At 44.9% G+C, this 21750-nt stretch overlaps 1 protein-coding gene and 1 pseudogene across 1 annotated transcript; both read left to right on the top strand.

Annotated features, from left to right (window-relative positions):
- The first annotated feature begins 368 nt into the window (after nt 1-368).
- On the top strand, nt 369-1393 carry LOC114690356 (annotated as a pseudogene).
- An 8853-nt stretch (nt 1394-10246) lies between these two features.
- LOC114690363 (placenta-expressed transcript 1 protein-like) lies at nt 10247-21371 on the top strand. The gene is made up of 4 exons (XM_028865122.2): nt 10247-10471; nt 14558-14759; nt 16939-17000; nt 20405-21371. The coding sequence occupies exons 1-4, from the start codon at nt 10306-10308 to the stop codon at nt 20746-20748; spliced, it is 774 nt and encodes a 257-aa protein (XP_028720955.1). The 5' UTR covers nt 10247-10305; the 3' UTR covers nt 20749-21371.
- Nucleotides 21372-21750: the final 379 nt, after the last annotated feature.

The following is a 21750-nucleotide window of genomic DNA, read 5'->3' as shown; positions in this document are numbered from 1 at the left end:
TGAGCAATTCTCTAAAATGTGGGATTCATGGAGACTCCTAAAGTTGGAAGGTCTGGGAGCCACATCCCTGCCTCGGCCTACACACCTGAGTCTAATGGTGAGATAGTTTCTCTGGAGAACCATTGCACCAGGAGGAAGAAAAATCAGAAGCATGTGTATTTTATCACAAGGCTAACTTGTTCTCTGCAGAATGACTCTGAAACCATGGCTTAGAAGTGATCTGTGGCTCACTGGTGAGTAGTGTGTTCAACAGCTGGAGAAATCTAAAGGGAACACCTTAGAGTCAGTCACCAAAGGGACTTCCACTTGGGACTTCCAGAAGAGGAAGACGAGAATAAGAAAAAGGAAGATAAAAAGACAAAGTGTGAAAACCTCTGCACCTCTTCCTGACCTCCATCGTGGTGCGAGATCGAGGTGAAAAGGAGAAGCCCACTCGGGAACTTCGAAACCGCAAGCTCTGCCTCAGTATCTGTATGGGGGAGTATAGAGACAGACTGACCCAGGCAGCCACGGTGTTGGAGCAGCTCACAGGCCAGACGCCTGTATTACCAAAGCTAGATACACCATCAGGTCCTTTGGCATCAGGAGAAATGAGCAGATTGCTGTTTACTGAAGTCAATGGAGCCAAAGCAGAAGAAATTCTGGAGAAAGATCTGAAGGTACAGGTGTATGAGTTATAGTAAAATAACTTCTCAGATACTGGAAACTTTGCTTTTAGGATTCAAGAACACATTGACCTGGGCATCAAATATGACCTGAGCATTGGGATCTATAGCCTAGACTTCTGTGTGGTGCTGGGTAGACCAGGTTTCAGCATTGAAGATGAGAAGCACAGGACAGGCTATATACCAGGGCCAAACACAGAATCAGCAAAGAGGAGCCTATGTGCTTGTTCTGGAGGAATTATGATGGGATCATCCTTCCTGACAAATAAATTTTATCCAAAAGGTCAATAAAATTTTCTCAGAAATGCAATTAAAAAAAAAAAGATAGAGAAGAGAAGAGATGAAAACCTCTGCACCATTGTCAGACTTCATGGGTGGGGAGATTGAAACAGAGATCATGTCAAACTGATTGGTGACATTCCCATGTTGTATTGTCACAGGCATGCATGGGTGGACAGCAACAATGGGTAAGCAGGCAGCAGGAAAGCCTTGGAAATGCACCCTGACTGCTCTATTATCAAGACCTTAAAACAAAGGGCAGGGGCTGACAAGGTCAACTTGTGAAGGACCGTACCATCTTGCTGTCTGGAATTGCATTCTCATCTGCTGGCTTCAGTGTAGAAGGTCTCTAGACCTCTACTGACAGGCTCCACACGGTGGTCAGGCCAGTCCTCAGACTGAGAAGGATGACCTCACCGTGGATGATTGAAGAAGTGGCAGCCCTTGAAGGAAATGACAACACACTGTATATGAAAGAGACTAGGTCTCACCGGGAGAAACACTGATACCCAGGTTCAATACTTACCTTCACTCCTCCTGATGACACATTTCCCAGGATGCTCTGTTCTGGTTTGTGCTAGCATGCTAAGGTTCTCTAAGGCCTGATCACTGAGAGGTAGAGAGGATTTCTTTCTACTGTCCAGCGATACTCCATGCCTTAGGCAATAAAACAAAGCTAGAAATGCTTTTTCCAGTTTTGTCTTGGCTTACTTAATTTATTTTTAAAATATCTTTAGCTTGTTTTTTTAGAATTTTATACAATATATTTGACCATATTCATTCCCGTCTCCCTCAACCCCTCCTTGGTTGTAAACCTTTTTTATAGATTTATTTCATTTTATGAACATGTCTGTGCACCATGAGCGTGCCTGGTGCCTGCGGAGGTCAGAAGGTGTCAGATCCCTGGAACTGGATTTGGAGGTAGTTTTGAGCCACCATGTGGTTTTCAGCCCCTTTATTGTAAAATTTAGTGTAAGGTCTTGTTTACCTTGTAGTCCAAAGTGTTTTGGTAGAGATGGATTTCTTGGTAGACAAACTGTTTTGTTACCAAAGTGTTCTGAGATACTTGTTAATTTTTACGAGAAAAATTAACTTAAAATGGCTTGAGTTTCATCCGGTAGGATCCACTTGTTAAATCTTCCATCTCCTGTGGTTAATTTAGCATGAACTTAGGAATAAGTTAAGCTGACACAAGTTGGTGGGAAGAACCCCCCAACAGCTTCTTTTCCACAGTAAAGTATTGGGGAACAAAACCTTAACTTCCCCATGCTGTAAAGCTGGATGAGAAGTAACTAATCATGCTTATGAATGGAATTGTCTTGTCCATGTCACATTCTGCTTGAAAAGGTAAATTCAGATGAGTTAAAAAAAAAAAGTGGGGGAGGAGATTGAAACCAGAATTAAAGGCAGTCAAAAGTTGTCAGTTCCAAATAAACAGAATACTTTTTGTTTTCTTTCTTAAAATCTCACCATTTTGCTCTTGTTTCTATCATTTTATAAAGACAAGTGAAGAATTTTCCAGACTGTCTCTGGGGGCAGTGGAGTTGATAATTGCCTGTAGTGTTTCCTCACCAAACACCCAACAATCATAGCACATAAAATGAAGACACAGATGGGACCCGCGAAATCCTAGAGCAAAGTTGTAACATCTGACTGTTGTCACAGTCAACTTTAAGGCCTACAAACAGCAAGTAGACTAGGCAAGAGTCTCAGACGTACTGCAAAGCACACATGTGGCAAATTAAAATATGCTGTATTTTGTAAAGTATGGAAGCTATAGAATATGGGAACCATTCCCTAGGGGAGCTACATAATGGGAGCTATCCCATGTGGGAGCAATATAACATGGGAGCTATACAATATGGGATCTATACAGTAATGGAGGTAAATCATAAAGAAGCTATACACTAAAGGAGCTCTATAGCCTGGGTGCTACACAGTAGAGAAACTTAGGCCAGTAGAAAGAGGCCAGCATCCATGTACATCTGTGCTTGGGGTGAGTTCTTTCATCTTTCTGTCCTGTTTCCTCAACCATACATGAAGGAGCGACATGAAAATTATTTCTCAGGGAAAGATGGGGTTAAACTTCCTAATGTGACATCTAAGAGTGAACTCTGTTGGGCAATGAGAAGGATAGTCTGCATCTTCTAAAATGCTGGCCACTGTCCCCCTAAAGAGCAGAGGCTATCCTCGGGACCAGAAAATGCGTCACTCTAAAGCAACAGTCAAAGGCACGTTGAACCAGCATCTACAGACTGAGAGGTAGAGGCTCTCTGGTTCCTTCCCCTTTGGTCCTTCTCCATAGAGTGAGCACAGTGACCTGCCAAGGTGCTAAGCAAACAAACAAACAAAACCAGAGGGCCTCACTCGGTAGCAATCGTGTTGCATTCTTGCCTTTGAACCTGGATATCACACTCCTGCAAATGTGGCACTCTAACAGGAATCAGACAAAGGCTCGGGCAGATTGACTCAAGCCTCTTGGCTTCTCAGGCCCGTGCTCTTAGGCACACACATCACGACCACACTTTGACATACTTAGGAGATAAGATCAAAACCCAGGGCTCCTCAGACCAGCCATCCCTGCCTCCGACCACTTCTGGTGAGTTGAAGAGACTTTAGACTCTGGCCTTGGGAGGACAAATGCTGTCTGTTCCCTGATAGTGGTCTTTCCCAGAGGGACCAGTGTGGGCCTGCAGCAATTGGTCAACTTTCTACAGAATGGAGAGAGGGAAGAAAGGAAGGAGGGAGGGGAGGTGGGAAGGAGAGAAAAGGCAAATTAACTTGTTTCAAATCCTTTCTAACAGCCTACCCCGCTCCTCAAAACAACTCACACGTAGCTTTCACTTAGTATTCACAAAAATATCCAGAATTGGCTTTATCACCCCAGTCCCCAGAAAAAGAGACTAGAGCTGGAGGGGTAGCTCAGGGTAGTGGGACCCCATGCTCAGCAAGCTCAAGGCCCTGAGTTTAATTCCTAGTCCCTACCTCACCACCACCCGCCCCCCCACACACACACACACAAAACCATAGAGACTAAAGTTTAAATAGGTTGGGAAAAGTCAGTGTTGTGAACAGCTGCCCTGTCCTGCGGCTCCAGCTCACCTACAGAGCACACAGTATAAATAAAAATGCTATTGAGATGAAATTCACAGGCCATAAAATTCACTCTGATGGTCGCTAGTTCATTGTCAGGATTTCACCATCATCTGCCACTGTTTCCAGACCACTCCCCTCACTTCCAAGGAAGCAACCAAGCAATTAGCACCCACTTCTCTATCACACCTTCCCCCGGGCCCTGGTAACCACTTCCTGTATCTGCAGACTTGCCTGACCTGGACATTTCACATCAGTGAGATCACTCCATATGTGGTCTTCTATGTCGGGCTCCTTTCACAAAGTGTAATCTATCCAAGGTTTCTCCGCTGGCAGTGGCTGAATCAATGCTTCATTCCTGCTTTTAAGTAATAGTCTATTGTAAAAATATTCCATATTTTGTTTATTTATTCACTATGTATTCAAAGTTGATTTGGAGCTACCGGGAGTAATGCTTCCATGAGCACACTTGCAGAGATATTTGCAGGGAGTTGTGGTTTTTATTCCTTTAGATAAACACCCACGACTGGAGTTCCTGGGCCATACAGCAGTAATTCTGTGTTTAACTGATTAAATGACAAACATTTTTGAATGGCAGCCACATCATTTGATATTTCTGCTGGAAATGAATGAGTATTCCAGAGAGGGTCTCCATACCATGCCAACAAGCGAGTCACTGTTACCCACTTTGGGGTTACAATCTGTGTACAAGCCTAGGTCCAGCCACCCATCCTCAATAAGACAATTAAAAGAGCCAGATTAAAAAGCACAAAGCAGAAACAAATATTTACTCACTGTGACCACACTGGGACTTGAGGGGTCAGTGAACCTCCTGTCCTTCTTCCCACTGTGACCACATTGAATCACTCTCGTTTTCTTGTTCTCCACTTTAATTAAGCTCTTTTAATTGGCTTATTGAGGGCAAGTGGCCAGATCTGACTTGGGGCACAGGTTGTGACCCCCTCAAGTTCGACAACACTATTGTAGCGTCTGTCGTGTTGGATGACAGTGTGGTTTTCATTTGCATCTATCTAATGACTAATGCTGCTGAGTGTCCTTCATGTGCCTATCGGGCACAGCTACCTCTTTGGAGAAAGTATTCAAACTCTGCCCATCTACACACACACATTATTTCTATCAGGCATAAGATTCATAAACATTTTCCCCAATTATGCAGGATATCATTTTACATTCCTTTAGAGTGCCCTTTGATAAAATATTTTAGTTCTGATAAAGTCCAATCTATCTATTTTTTTTCCCTGATTGGAGTTGAGTACTTAGTTAGATGTACTGCTCAAGATTGATTGAGCAGTACATCTAAGGAACCATTGTCCCAACCAAGGCCAGACAGCTATACATTTTCTACAAGTTTTATAGTTACATTTAAATTCTTGGTCCACCAAGAGTTTGGATTTATATCATTGTTTGCATATGGATATCCAGTTATTAACAACACTTGTTGAAAACATTGTTCTTCCCTCATTGAACTACATTGCTCCCTTTGTTAAAACATCAGTTGGTCAGGGCTGGGTAGGGTAAATCAGTGGTACGGCACTGGCCCAGCAGCATGTGCAAAACCTGGGGATAAGTCTAAGAACCAGAAAACACTAAATAGCTCATCTGCTCATAAACACAGGGGGTTACCTCTACTCCACTGATCTATATGGCTGTACATAGGCCATTAGCATCCTGTCTCATCATAGCTTTATAGTAAGTTTTAAAATCAGAAAGTATTGACTACACGTACTATTTTGTTTCTCCAAGACCATTTTGAACATTCTGGGTCCTTGTAGTTTGAAAGTATATAAATCAATAAAATCTTTAAAAAAAAAAAAAAAAGAAAAGAAAAGAAAAGAAAGTATATAAATCTTGCACTCCTCTTGTTAACTTTATTCAGTTGAGCAATTTGTTTGTTTGTTTGCTTTTTTTTTTTTTTTTTTTCCCCCGAGACAGGGTTTCTCTGTGTAGCTTTGGTACCTTTCCTGGATCTCGCTCTGTAGAGCAGGCTGGCCTCGAACTCACAGAGATCCACCTGGCTCTGCCTCCCGAGTGCTGGGATTAAAGGTGTGCCACCACCGCCCGGCCAATTGAGCAATCTTAAAGTTTACTGATACTTTGTACAGCCGTTGAAATCTGTTGTCCAATTCTAGTAGCTTTTAAACAATTTATTCTTAGAAGCTGTCTTAGTCGATGCTCTATTGCTGTGAAGAGACACCATGACCACAGCAACTCTTATAAAGGAAAATATTTAATTGGGGTTGGCTTAGAGTTTCAGAGGTCTAGTCCATTATCATTATGGTAGGCAGGAGCTGGATTGTAGCTGAGAGTTCTACATTCAGATTGACAAGCAGGAAGAGAGAGACACTGGGCCTGGGTTGAGTATTTGAAACCTCAAAGCCTACTCCCAGTGACACACCTCCTCCAACAAAGCCACCCCTCCTAATCCCTGTCAAGTGGCAACACTCCCTAATGACCAAGCATTCGATTATATGAGCCAATGGGGGCCGTTCCTATTCAAATCACCACAGGGGCTACCTGTGGTGGTGCACACCTTTAAGCTCCCCACTCAGGAGGCAGTAACAGGTGGATCTCGGTAAGTTTGAGGCCAGCCTGGTCTACATAGCGAGTTGAGGGCAGCCCAGGGGCTATAAAGTGAGATCCGATCTCAAAAATTAACTGATTTAATTTATTATTGCAATTTTAGCTGCAGAACTTCCTTTTGGTTAAAAAACCTTATCTGTCTCTTTACCGTTACTCTTTATTTGATGAGGCACAATTTTATGTACCTTCCTTTAATTCGCTAGACACGTTTCCCAATTCTTTCAATATATTATATACTATCTACTAAATATAACAATTGGATCCCCTCAGTTACAGTTTCAGTGTACGGAGAGATTTCTTTCCTTCTTTATGGGTCACATTTTGGGTTGTTGTAGTTGTTTGTTTGTTTGTTTGTTTTTCAGTGCAGTATATATTAGGCATGCACAAATCTACTGAGAGATTTCTTTCCTTCTTTATGGGTCACATTTTGGGTTGCTGTAGTTCTGTTTGTTTGTTTGTTTGTTTGTTTGTTTGTTTTTCAGTGCAGTATATATTAGGCATGCACAAATCTACTGAGAGATTTCTTTCCTTCTTTATGGGTCACATTTTGGGTTGTTGTAGTTCTGTTTGTCTGTTTGTTTGTTTTTCAGTGCAGTATATATTAGGCACGCACTCTATCAAGGAGCTACTCTCCCAGCCCGATCTCCTAACTCTTTGCTGAAGACTGAACATTCAGAAACTATGACTTGCAACTCTGAGTCCTAAATCCCCTCCCCCTCCCTTCAGCTGTCCTCTATTGCTGCTGCTGCTATTGGTGCCTGAGTTTCTTGAATCGATTCTACAGTCTGAATCCTTAGCATGCATGACCCCCAGGCTCCATTTAATAAACTTACTGGCCGACTAGTGAACAGACAGAAATTTCCTTCAGGATTTTAACCAAGAGTCCTCCCAGGCTTCGCTGAGTGCCCTGCCTCCCTCCCTCTGCAGGTGGGGCATGGCTTCTGTGGCCCCTGGGCAGTTTTATGACTCTAACCTTAGCCTTCTCTTCCTGTTTGTGAGAGTCTCAGCACGTGTCAAAGGGGAGAGGGGGTTTCTGGCCCTTTCCTAGTCGCACGCAGAACCACGCACAAACATCCAGCCTAGCTTCCCAAGTATCCGTTGGAGCATTTGAAACTCTCTATGAATATCTTTCATGGTTTCTTTTTCTTAATTCAATCTCTTGATCCCAAATGGAATCACTGCCTCAAGACAACGCTTAAAAATCCCCACTTACTATCTTTGACCAACATCCTATTTAAATAGGCTGTTCATAGAGATAAAGTTCTGAATCCAGTCAACATAATTATAAGTCCCAAGAACACAATTCCATAAGCAGATTCCAGAGAGGTCACATAGACAGTACTCACACCAGAGATGTGCCTATTTTGGAAGACCCCCCCAAACCCACGCTGGCTCCTTCTATCAGCTACTAGTTTTCTGGTGTCCACAATTATCATAGTAAATTTGTGAATTTCTGTGCCACCATGGAGATGAGGTTAGTGGGTCCAGACAAGCTAAACTGCCACTGCACTCACTGTTTTCAATAACATTCAACTACTCTGTTTTAAATGCATCTTTCCAGATTATTTGAAAACCATTGGATAATTTCTAGAGGTTTGTAAACAGCAGATTTTGATCATTATTGACAACATTCTCACTGCTGATGTTGAACAGACTTTTTTTTAAGAGATCCTCACCCCAAGATGCCATGTTCCTCTTGAAAGAACACTTAAAAATATTATTGTAATTCAGAGCCTATAGGATGCTTCAGCAGGTAAAGGGTGCTTACCACCAAGCTTGATGACTTAGTTCAAGACCCAGAACCAGCAGGGTGGAAGGAAAGAACAGATTCCCACAAGTTCTGCTCTGAAGCGGGGAGGGGAGGTACAGACACAAATTAATTAACAAAAATTTTAAAACTGTTGCCTTGGTTCAATAGTATTTTGTTTGTTTGGTTTTTGTTTTGTTTTGTTTTTCGAGACAGGGTTTCTCTGTGTAGTTTTGGTGTCTGTCCTGGATCTTGCTCTGTAGTCCAGGCTGGCCTCAAACTCAGAGATCCTCCTGGCTCTGCCTCCTGAGTGCTGGGATTAAAGGTGTACGCCACCGCTGCCCAGCTCAATAGCATTTTATTTCCTTTCAATAGTATTTTTATTTCCTTTCTACTCACAAAGTAACTTACTTCTCCCTTGTCTCCTTCAGTGAGTAAATTATAACATTTTAGGGCAACTGGGGATATGAAAAAAAAATATTATCTGACTTTTAAAAATAATTTCCTTGTGCTCAGGCTCTATGGAGGGAAGTTTCAGACCTAATCTGTTTCTTTCCAAATAAATAAATAAAAATACAGGGTGCTGAGGATGTGTTTAGTTGGTAGAGTGCCTGCCTAGCTTACAGGAAGCTCTGGATTCAACGTCCAGTGCCATATAAACTGGGTGTGATGGTTCACTCCCATAACCCCCAAACTTGGGATATTGAAGCATGAGGAACAGAATTCAAGGTCCTGGGCTGCAGTGATGACTTGGTAGTTAAGAGCTCTTACTGCTCTGGCGAAGGAAGGGAGGTCCGCTCCCAGAACCCATGTTATAACTGCCTGTAACTCCAGTTCCAAGAGATCTGAGACCTCTGGCCTCCCAGGGCAACTGCACTCACACATACATACCCACACGCACTCACACAAACGTGTAATTAAAAATAAAGTAAATCCCGAGTGTGGCCTTACACGCCTTTAATCCCACCACTCAGACAGCAGAGGCAGGCAGATCTCGGGGAGTTAAGAGGGCAGCCTGGTCTGTATTGCAAGTTCCAGGCCAGCCAAAGCTACACAGTGAGGCCCTGCCTCAAAAATTATATAAATAAAATAAAGAGTATATGTTCAAAGAAACTCAAGGTGATCTTCGTGCACAGAGAACTCAAGGCAAGCCTAGAGTGTACGAGACAGTGTCTTAAATAAGTAGGGCAGGTTTGAAGGCTCTGTGACTAAAGACATCTGCCACCAAACCTGAGTTCATTCATACCCAATGACCCATGTAATGGAAGGAAAGAAATGACTCCAGAAAGTTGTTCTCTGACCTCCCCACACCCGCTGTGGTCCGTGCATCCTCCTATCTCCCGGCCCCAACAAGTGTAATTGAAAAATAGTAAGTAAATCCAGCTCCAGGCTAGTCATGAGATGAACTAGAAATTGAAGGAGCATCAGAAAAGGCTATCCAATGTTTTGAGATAAAAAAAAAAAAAAAAAAAAAAAAAAAAAAAGGGCACCCATGCCTGAGTTTCTGCAGAGAAAGGCAGAGCTTCCAAACAGGCCACCTACGGGATCATTACTCAACTGTGGACTTCCACTCCTCGGCGTTTACCACTTCCCATTAGCCTTCTCCACGGCCTCAGATGTCAGGTGCTGAGGTGACGGACGTGCACAATAATTTGTCCTGTCCTCTTCTTGAGCAAAACTGGAATTGGTAAAGGAAGGTTGGTGACATGAAAGTGGAGGCTGGTGATTCATTCCTGGTGATGTCTTGGGCCAAATTCCAGAAGGCAGTTGTTTTTTTTTTCCAGGAGGGAGGGAGGGAGGGAAATTTGCATACGACCTCACCCAGAAGCTCCGGCCCCACAGCATATAAACTGGAGAGCCCCGCACTCCTACTCAGTCTTACTACTGCTGCCAAGCCCGGCAACCAAGCGGACCAGGACCATGGCTGTACCCCGTGCCTTTTTCCTGTGCTTGGCTCTGTGCTTTTCTCCTGCCTTTTCTGCAAGTTATAATGACCCCTGCATGGCCTTGGATACAGCCCTCACCTCTGACAACCCGGGAATCAGCACTAAGGCTGGGGTCTCCGGCGGGAACAGAACTTACACAGGTGAGTCAAAGCCATTCATTCCGCTGTCCTTTGTTCTCTCAGAACAAACCCCTCCGTCCTTGCACTCAACGTGTGTGAGTGTGTGTGGTGTGTGTGTGTGTGTGTGTGTGTGTGTGTGTGTGTGTGTGTGTGTGAACAGGATGGGAAATGAGGGGGTGAGGGGGCGCTGATTCTTACGTGAGAGTGGATTGGAAGGACTACTTCCGCAGTTTCCTGTCCATAACTGAACCATGGGTGGCATAAAGCCCCAGGGCCTAGATTAACTGAGCCCCAGCCAGATCACACCTGGACAGACGTATTAAAGGGATGTTATGTTATTTTGAGGGATTTCATTGCGGTCTACAGTCCTATCACATCCACTTGACAAAATGGCTACACCCCAAGAACGCCAGGAGGGATGATTTGCATTTGGTGTTTGGGAAAATCCATGGGAGCTAGAGGAAGACGTCAGTAGCCCACCTTATCTGTGAGGAGCCCTGAGTGCAGAGGTGTTAAATGACTTCCTGGGGACTCACTGCCCACAAGTGGCAGAAGCTCCCTGACCCTTGGTTATTCAATCTTCTCCTAACATTTTTCTTAGCGGTGTCTGGAAAGTATTTCATATCTTTCCTTTTGGGGACTCAACAAAACCTACAAGTTGAAGCATAAGCTTTCTAATTAGTCAAACCTACTAGTCAAGGAAAATGCTTTCTACCTAGCTTTACTTATACTTAAGGGGGAAAAAATGTAACGTTCACCCTTCCTTAAAAGTCTAAGCAAATTTTGCAGAGACCACCTGGTTATGGCCGTACCCGTGGTCTGCAGGGGCCCAGCCTCGCAGGTGAACCACCAGGCCTTCCCACACTCATCCTGCTTGTCTCTCTACTGTTTGCTGGGGGCTGTCCCTAAGCAAGGGCTCGTGCTGTAACAGGAGGGTGCCCCATCTCCCCCACCCCCACCCCTACACACACACACACACACACACACACACACACACACACACGCCCTCCTCTCCCTTGAAAAGTGGGTCTTTTCATACCAGAGCAGGGGAGATAAGTCTGTAATTCAAGATGAATGCTAGGTGAGTGTGTGTGTGTGTGTGTGAATCCCTTACTGCAAGAGCGATTGCAGGCCTCTGATGTAAAATAGCACATCAGGAGACAGGCAGGTCTGCTGCTGAAATGGGAGAAAGAGAAGTCTACCGAGGGGAAGATAAGATGAAGACGTGGGAGCCTTTCTGAGCAGAGGGAGGCAGGAGGGGGAAACAGGACAATGGGCTGTCGGGGAAGGGCAACCGCAGCTGTTCCTGTAGCCTCAGGGAAGGGGAAAAGAACTCCACTTCCTTGAATGCCTATACCTGCTTTGCTCTTTATCAGATTCCATTTCAAACCAAAATGTGTGCCAGCGAGCGAGCCAGCGAGCTCTGAGGTAAACCTGACTCAGACTTTAAATTGAGGGTCAAAAATGCTCTCTGTACTTGGGGATGAGAAGGGCCTAATTCCACCCTACAGTTACAAAGAAGGCTTGGCCAGTCCCTTTGTAGAATGTCATGGTGGGACTCAGGCCTTCCAGAGATCCCGAATAAACACCGGGTCAGCCAACTTCCCCTGCTTTGGTTTGAAATCCTTTTCCACTTCAGCATTGGGTCAACACTGGTAAGCCATGTATAAATGGCTACAGCGTAGCCAACACCTCAGAGCACCTTCCCTGGATCTGTTCAGGAAAGAAACCCGCAGTATTTACATTAAGACTATGCTAGGCCTGCCTCGGCCTCATTGTTCACTTCTATGGACAAGAAGGACGTAATTTATTACTTCCTGAACTTTCCAGCTTTAAGAACCTTGTACTCCACTGAATAAAGGATTTTTTTTTAAGTGCTACAGACAGAACTCAAGACCTCGAACATGCTAGACAAGCGCTAGCGCACTACCACTAAGTTTACATCCACCCCAGCCGGATGCAGGGCCGTAGGATCGATCAAAAGTAGTAGTTTCCCTGGGCTGCCCAGACGCCAACACCAGTGAAACCATAAAACATAATTAAGTATTCAGTTCTAGAGTCAGCGTGTCAATGTTTCAGGCATGAGGGGGAACGAGAGAGCTAAGTCAGTCCAGAGGAAGGATGAGAGCAGGATCTGGGGGTGTAAGTGGGGACAAGGTGAATGATAACAAAAAAGGAAGGTTCCAGACAGGCACCCAGACATGAACAAACACCAGGCCCAGGTGTGGGTCAGATAGGAGCCAGGTGCAGAGCAGCTGGGGGTGGGGGCGGGGAGGTGGGAACCAGCTGCTGTCCCTAGAGTGGAATGCGGACAGAAGAGGGAGGCTAGGCTCTTGGGGTCCTGAATACTGTCCCTGACAGGGAAGACTGTGAAGGCGGAAATGTTTCGGTTCTCTAGGTGGAAAGGCACACTTCCCACTTGCGTCTGCTCTGGTCACCGCATGTTGCAAGGCATCCTGAGGGAGAGACTGAGGCCACAAATCCAGAGAATGAAAGTGGGAGGGAAGGAAGGAAGGAAGGAAGGAAGGAAGGAAGGAAGGAAGGAAGGAAGGAAGGAAGGAAGGAAGGAAGTGAAAGGGGAGAAGCAGAAAGGAACAGTCGAGAAAACACCCTTGGAGAGCTAAGAGGACTGATGACTGTCTATCTAAATGACACTATTGAGCATCACCTTCCACCACACCAAGATGCAGAAATGTAGGACAAAAGTCAACTCCTCTCTGAGTGAGTCAGGGCTTATGGGATTTGCATCAGCTGACCTTCTTGGCAAGCAAACCAGGCCAATGAAATATAATGTGCTTAAATATAATTAGTAATAACATTCACAATTTGTCCAATATGAACCACATGTTGGCATCTTTTCCTCGGTCCTCTCAGGAGCCTTTACTGATAGGTAGCATCATCCCAGATGATGAGGGATAATATCATTGTTCCCCAGACCCAGAGAAACAAAATGGGAACTTAAAAAAAAAAAAAAAATGTGTAGAGGTTAAGGATATAGCTTATTTAGTAGAGCGTTTGCCCAGCACATCCCAGGTTCTGGGATCTCGTAAACTAGGCACAGCTGCACACACCTGTAATGCCTGTACATAAGACAGAAAAGCAGGAGAAGCAGGAGTTCAAGGTCATCCTCAGCCTTACCTGAGTCCAGCTCAGGATGAGATCCTGTTTCAAAAAACCAAAAATTGTGCACAGTGACCGCTGAGCCAGAAAAAAACCAAGGCCCAGAGGTAACTTGTCTTGCTCCTAAGTACCAGAGCCAGAATGCAGATCCAAGACTGTCTGACTATTGTGCTATGTTGCTTTGTGAAGGAGTTTCAGACGACTGAGACACCCCAATATCAAAGCAATTACAAGAGAGAATGACATATCCTCATGTTGAAATTAACAGAGATCAGCAAGGGCCCCCTGTAAGTGCAGACAGGCTGGGTCTCAGACCTCATCAGGTACAGAATACCCCCCTAAGGGGTTGTTTGATTGGTCCTTGGATTAGGATTCTGTGGCTCAGACCTCACTGTCTCACAGGTACCCCAAGTGCTGTCCTACCCCACCCCCACCTTCAACAACCAAGACAAGAGAATCAGCCTTTCTGGGGTCAGGAGCAAGGTTTTGCTTTTACTCAGCAACAATACTCTCTGTATTCCTGAAGCACTTCCTAGGAGACCTCGTAACTTTTTCAGGGGTACCTACCCTTGAGGAGAGGCTAAGCTATTCACTCTTAGGATCTGTCCCCTAGCGTGTAGCAGAGCCAGGGCCAGAGGATGATCAGACTCTTAACCGCCTTTCACTGGAGACTATTTGGAAAATGAAAAAACAAGCATGAAGAAGAATATTAAAATCATCTGTAGCCCAGGCTGGCTTTAAACGTCTCTGTCGCTGAGGAGGACACTGAACCCATGATCCTCAACTTCCCACCTCCCACGGGCTGGAATTACAGGTGTATGACGCACTGGGTTCCCTATTAGTATCTCTGTACTTTTCTTCTGGGCCGTCTTCAGTTTCTTTTACAGAAACAGGACCCTGCTGTCCATGCTCTGTCACTTCCCTGTTCGCACTCCGCTTTGGTTCTGCTTGGCTCACACTAACTGCTACCTCGTCCTGTCCTCCTAGTGTCCGTTCCTGTGAACAGTTCCGTCAGTGCCGTGATTCTGAGAGCAGTGAACCAGAACAACCACACGGTGGGCTCCTGGGCTGGACCAGATCAGCAGTGCAACACCAGTGTCCTCTATCGAGTGACATCCTCAGACAACTCCAACTTCCAGGCAACCTGGATAGCTCCTGATTCTGAGGATGTGACCAAAATCAACCTGCAGTAAGGACTGATCATATTTCACTTGGGGCTTTTGAATTTTCTTTAATAACAGGTTTATACAGATTCACATTAACTAGGACTAAAATTAGACTGTGGATGTGAGAGGAGAACCCAGCAGCGTCGCTTCTTGTCTGCCTCACCTTCCCTTGCTGTGCCTTTCATGCACATGTGTGTGTACACACACACACACACACACACACACACACACACACACACGCCACACCCCAATGCACAGTGCCCAACATAATCAGGAAGACTGGGATACTCTTTCAAGTTCTCCATATTCAAACTGGTGAATTTTTTTTAGTCTTTTATTAGCATACAAAATAATAGATTTCATTATGACATTTTCATCATGTATATCATTGTACTTTGCTCCTATTCACCCTCATTACCTTCTCTTGTTCCCCCTTCCCTTCAGTTATCTTCCTTCCTGCAGATAGTCCCCTTCCACTTTCACACATACACACACACACTAGATAGATAGATAGATAGATAGATAGATAGATAGATAGATAGATAGATAGATAGATAGATAGAAATCTAGTAGAGAATCATTTATAAAACATACACTCATTTTGGAAATGTGCAAATGAGAGAAAGTGGAACAGTGAGTAATAACAGTGTTTTCCTTCTGTTATAAAAAATGGATGCCCTGAGGCTCTAAGAAGAAGTCACCCGGAGGCTGGCATTATTCTTTCACAACAGATGCCTCTCACTCTGAGGGCATGGTATGACATCGGCTTCAGAAACCAAATGTTGCGAAGAACGCAGTGTTCCTGAAAGGGCAGCCATGGCGTGCTGTGTCCACTGTCAGCACCTTGGTCTCTGTGGAAGCTGGTGACACTGTTGAGCCATGCTTCCCTCTCTTGCCACACTCTGGGCCTAGCCAGGCTTCACTGGCTCTAGAGGAGGGACTGTTGTGCCCACAGAGTGATAAATGAAAGCAGAATCCAAAGGGAGCCGTTACTACCAATCCCACCATGGCAACAGTTGCTTAGAAGCCAGCTAGTCCTACTTAGAGTAAGGACCTTGACCACACTCGGTGCACCAGCTGTGACACAGCAGTGACAATCTGCAGGAGAAACAGCAGAGGCCCACAGACAGTGCAGTCTCCATCCTCATTTGCACATTCACTACCATGCACTAGTCTCTCTGCTTGTTCATAACGTACACACTCATGATCAGCAAGACTGACTCAAGGGGAGGGAGACACAAGGAATACCACCATGGGGGCACACGATGCTGATTAGGGTCCAAAGGGGATGACAACGGTCATGGCCTGTGGGATTTACAGTGAACCTGGGAAACAGGACCCACACACATGTTAGTACTGAGGTGAAATTCTTCCTCTGCTTTCCCCGAACATGTAGATTCAGAAAGAGCTCTGTTACACACTCTCCAGCCCTCCTCTACTTCATCACACACATCATAACTACAACTGACTCCTTAACTAATTATCTGGCTATTCACTGAAATCTGTCTCTGAAGACACAATAAACGCCATGAGCGTAAGAGCCATGACTGGTGGGTTCACTGTTGTCTGCTCACACCAAGCACAGTGACTGGTATACAGACTGTGTCCTTTCATTGGTGACCTGCTGAATGTATAGACAAGGGGCCAATGTTATAGTAGACCCACTGATTTAATAACAACAGGATGAGCTCTGAGGATCATTTAATGAACATTAAGTACCTCCAGTATGGCAGACATTATTCACAACAGAGCCTGCCCTCCGGAAGTCAGCCCTCTAGTGGGTAGAAAAGCTCATAGCAATTCAACGTTAACAAAAGGTGGGAGATGTGTCAGGGTTAACCAGAGGGAGACTGAACTTGAAGGATATCCTCGAGTTTCTGGACAGATATGACTAGGGAAGTTATTACAGACAAAGAGATTCTCTTGAACAAGGGACAAATATGTGTACCAGCCTGTGGGGAGTTCCTAATGATGAAGCTGGTGGGGATGGGAGATGGGAGAGCTGTTTAGAGTTAAGACCCTAGAGGAGTTCAGTCAAGTCAACATGAACTAGGTCAATATTTAATGATCAGCTTATTGTGCCATATAAAAAGTACGCTCAAAAGAGATTAACAGGATGGGGTGGTTCAGAAAGGCTAAGATGTAGCTTGTGAGTTTCACAGACAAGATCCTCACCATTTCTCTCACTGATTTGCCCTCCAGAGTCTTCATCGTCATCGACAATCACACAGCTGTGAAGTCATCTGTGAGACTGGAACAGATAAGTGAGTTCTGTTGCAAACGCTTTGTATATTTACCGATAAACGCAAGCAGTCTGGAAAATTATTTTACCCAAGTATCAGTTGAGTTTCCCACCACCCTCATACCTAATGTGAGATTTTTCCCAACCTTTTGTTTTATGCCATGTGGAAAAACAAAAGCCCTCTCCAAGATTTGTGCAACTTTTCAGAAATCCCCATGGTCACCCGGGGTTCCAAACCCTTCTTTCAACAGGGACTACTTCTGTTCAGTACTAGATAGGCACCAATCTGAAAAAGCAACATTATTCTCAGTGTCCACCCAGAACCTGAAACCCCACTCACAAAGGCTTTCACAGGGTCCACCTTTAATCAAGCAGTTTTTAAGGGAATTATGCAGGGTGTGGGATTGAAAGGCACTAGTTATACAAAAAGAGTTGGTATCACAGAAATGACAATAATGTCATATGTTCTTGTCCACTTGCTTTTTGTTTTTGTTTTTCTTTTGCAAAAGGTAGATTGACCCTAGTACCTTGGCACAAACTAAGAAAGTACATGATTGCTAAGCTGCATCCTGACCCTTTCACGGGTTTTCTTTCTATTCCGTGTGTGTGTGTGTGTGTGTGTGTGTGTGTGTGTGCGCGCGCGCGCGCACAGACACACAATGTGCTCAGGAAACTAAAGCTCACCAAGTACAAAAATCCATATTCACAAACATGCATACATGTTCATGCATGTATTCATGCTTATGCAGGTCGGTGGTCAGCCTCACCTTGTTTTTTGAGACAGGGTCTCTCGCTGGCCTGGGACTCACAAAGTAGGATGGTTGGCCAGTGATTCCAGAAATCTGCCTTCTTGGCCTCTCTGGTGCTGTGATTACAAACATGTGCCACCACACCTGGAATTTTCACAAGGGATTGAGGAGATCAAACTCAGGTCCTCACAACTGAGCAAAAGGACTTTACTAAGTCATGTCCACAGACCTTTCACGAGTTCCCAACAGGTTCAGCCACTCTCGCCACCACCAGGAATTTCCACCAGCCTTCCACAGGGTGCAGACCCCAGGCTCACACTTTCCCGGGCTCCTCATCCTTCCTCTGTTCCCTTTTCTCGTATTTCCCTGTAAGAAGCCAAAGCATCTAAGCTTCAGGAAGGATAGTCAACTTCCCTAAGGACACAGAGAATGTCCAGAGCAGAGTGAGGACTCCAATTCTACATCTTACACCTTTTTCTACTTTTATTAGACTTAGGTTAAAACTAAGGAGATCATTTCAATGTAATTTTTTTAGTCTAAGGTTCAGTCAAGACCATGTGTGAGGCCTTGGATTCAAATCTCCAGCATGGAGGGTGTTGTGGGGGGGAGAGAAACAAGAACTGTTAGTCTCTCTCAATGTCCAAATAGCAGGCCTTCCTTATGAGTCCCAGAGCACTGAAAGACACACAGCATGTGGCTGGTTTTTCTTTAGGTTATCTACTACCAAATGCACCCATGGAACAGTTATTTCCAACAACAAGTTTTAATGTGCTTATGCCTAATCAAACTATTATATGACAGTCTTAACTTTTTCCTGGGTGGCTTTCCCTCTCTGAGGTTATTTTCTCCCTCAAGGACATTTTTGAAGAAAACACTTGCAGAAATGCTAATGGAGGAGGAAATGTTTATTTCTAATCAGGACCCCTTAGCTCTATCCTAACAAAATACAGTTTAAAAATCAGGGGAAAGTTCTGGAGTGGTGGTTTACACCTGAGTTCCCAGCAGTTAGGAGGCTAAGGCCAAAAGGTCACCATTTCAAGGCCAACCCGGGCTATACACAGAGCAAGACTCTTGTCCCAAACCAAACCAGAGAATGACAGAAAAGGGGAAGACCATGACTGTGCTCTGCTCTTCAGCTGCATGGAATGTCCTGGAGAAATGCTGGAGAGAGAAGACACCGTCTCAGAGCAGGAGGGCATCCACCAGGCAGGCAGAGGAGGCCTGGGCCTGGGCCATTTTCCTTCTCTTGTTGCCAAGTTCTAAAGGGGAAGAAAGTAAAATGGGCAGTGGGCGGGGGGAGTGTGTGCACATGGGGAGGACAAGGGAGGGCGTCCTCTGCCTTCCTCTGTGGCTTTCTTTCTTATGACTAGAGATAGGGCTCTCACTGAACCTAGAGCTTCCCATTTTCAGTTACGATGTTGGCCAACAGGTCCCGGCAATCCTGTCTCTGCCCTTTCCTGTAAGTGCCCTCCTACCCACTCCCAGCTAAGGGTGAGACACCCTTGAAGTGTCTGAGCTCCAAGCTCCAGGTTTTCTGGCATCAGACAAGTCCCAAGGAGTGCAGGCCTGGCTCTCTTTGCTTCATAATCGCTGAGAACCAGTGTCCGGCCAGAACCTGCAAGAGAAAATGGCCTGTGGCTTGCTAGCCGGAGAAATAAAGTCAAGGATAGGGTATCTCTATATACCTGTCTAGATAGGGTATCCCCCACTAACGTTAAGGCAGAGGTCACAGTTCTTGGGTCTACATGAACCTGAGTTCTCCCAAGGCCTTGGAATTAGCAAGAAAATCATAAAATTGTACTACATTGGGTCATGTTTGCACTAGAGTTAAGAGTATGAAGATATTTGAGAGCACACTACCCAACCAATGACAAGTTTCATATGTTTTATAAATTCTGTGGGTCTCCTCATCTCAATAGACTATGTGGGTGCTGGAGAGATGGCTCAGCTCAGCAGCTAAAAACACTGGTTGCTATCCCAGAAGTCCCAGGTTCAATTCCCAGCACCCACGTGGCCCTCACAACTCTCTGTAACTCCAGTCCCAGGAAATCTGATAGCCTCTTCTAGCCTGGAGGGCACTATATGTGATGCACAGACACACATGCAGGCAGAACTATACACGTTTGAAAAACAAATAAGCAAAATAAAATGCAGGAGAAAAGACCATGCAGATCTTAAGGATAGAGGCTTAGGGGGTTTTGGTTGTTTGGTTTTTTGAGACAGTAGCTTTGGAGCCTTTCCTGGAACTCACTCTGTAGCCCAGGCTGTCCTTGAACTCACAGAGATCCCCCTGCCTCTGCCTCCTGAGTGCTGGGATTAAAAGCGTGTGGTGCCACCACCCATCTGAGGCTTAGTTATTTTTATTACTTAGCAGTCTGAACCTTCTAGCTGCCTACAGCTCCCTCCCCCACAAGGCACTGGAGAAGTAGTGATTGACTTTTTGCTCATGATCTCTGGCTTTACTGTCTTGAAAATATATATATAGTTTAGTATTGTGTGTGTATGAAGGTCAGAGGACAGCATTTTAAGATCAGTTCTCTTCTTCCGCCTTTACGTGAAATTGAACTCATGACAAGTGCCTTTACCAGCTGAGCCATCTTGCCAGCCTTTTTCTAGTGCCTACCCACCTCCCAACAAAGGTCTAAGAACACTGTTTCTTTGATTTCTCCTCCCCCAGCAACACCTGCACCCTTGACCCCTACCCCTGAGGCTTCTGGGACCAACCAGACCACAACCATGACTACAGCCAAGAGCCAGACCACAGCCAAGACCATAGCCAAGAGCCAGACCACAACCATGACCACAGCCAAGACCACAGCCAGAAGCGGGACCAACCAGACCACAACCATGACTACAGCCAAGAGCCAGACCACAGCCAAGACCACAGCCAAGAGCCAGACCACAACCATGACCACAGCCAAGACCACAGCCAGAAGCCTGGCCGTCAATGCCCTCGGCAGCCCCCTCGCAGGCGCCCTCCATATCCTCCTTGTTTTTCTCATCAGCAAACTCCTCTTCTAGAGGAGACGGAGGAAGCCGATCTTTGACCTACAGAACATCCTCCCAAAGCTAACTCCAGGCCAGTGCTTAGCCGTGTGAATGAAGTTTTTTTTTTATGTCCTCAGTGTGCAGCTCCACCACCTCGGACCACAGACATGTGACACGAACGAGTGCGTTTGAGCAACACAGACGTTTGCCAGGATCTTTCAGGGCACACATTCTGCTTTTTGTAAATACTTAGGCCAGTCTAGTTGTAACCTGGAGTTCTGACTCTCAGTTTTACATGCTGACAGTCAATCTGAACTTCCGTTTATTGCCAAAGGATTCCCATGAGCCTCCTGGGTTGGGGGATGGGAGGGGGATCCTTCTTTACTTTCAAGATGATTTCAGATTTTTGGCCAAATCTACTCAGGTTACAAAGAACTTCTGTGACTTGCATGACTAAAGGGAAAAAGGAGAAATGAGTGACAGTCTCGTGGCTCTTAGCAGATCCCCTTTGTGCCCAGACCAGCAGGTTTTGAAGAGCAGAAGTATATGAAAACTATGTCTGAGGAGCCAATGACGGGACACATGATTTTTTTTTCCCTAAGTCAAATAAACAATATGTTGAACAAGAATAATAAATGTGTTAAATTGAAAGATAAGCTTTAAATGAGTGATAAAAATACAAAGTGTTACCCAAATTTGTTCCTAAATTGTGTGTGTGTGTGTGTGTGTGTGTGTGTGTGTGTGTGTGTGTGTGTTCAAGGACAGATACAAGGTTAATTTAATCTCAATTTGGTCAAGTAGTCAAAACTGGTTACTTCTTCCTTGATGGTAATATCAACCAAGAAATGAACAAAAAAAAAAAACCTTGTAATATTTATAATACAATGTGAAACAAAAATATTTCTAGCAGTAAGCCTGTAATAAGAAATAAAGTTATCCTTTAATAATTGCTGTCTTATACATTCCAGGACCACCTACCCAGGGGTGGCACCCACCCCCCACCCCCCCACCCCCCGCATCAATCATTAATCAAAT

The sequence above is a fragment of the Peromyscus leucopus genome, chromosome 7 (genome assembly GCF_004664715.2).
Source record: "Peromyscus leucopus breed LL Stock chromosome 7, UCI_PerLeu_2.1, whole genome shotgun sequence".
Lineage (NCBI taxonomy): Eukaryota > Metazoa > Chordata > Mammalia > Rodentia > Cricetidae > Peromyscus > Peromyscus leucopus.
Note: the sequence above shows the minus strand (reverse complement) of the source record. Positions and strands in the feature narration are given on the sequence as shown.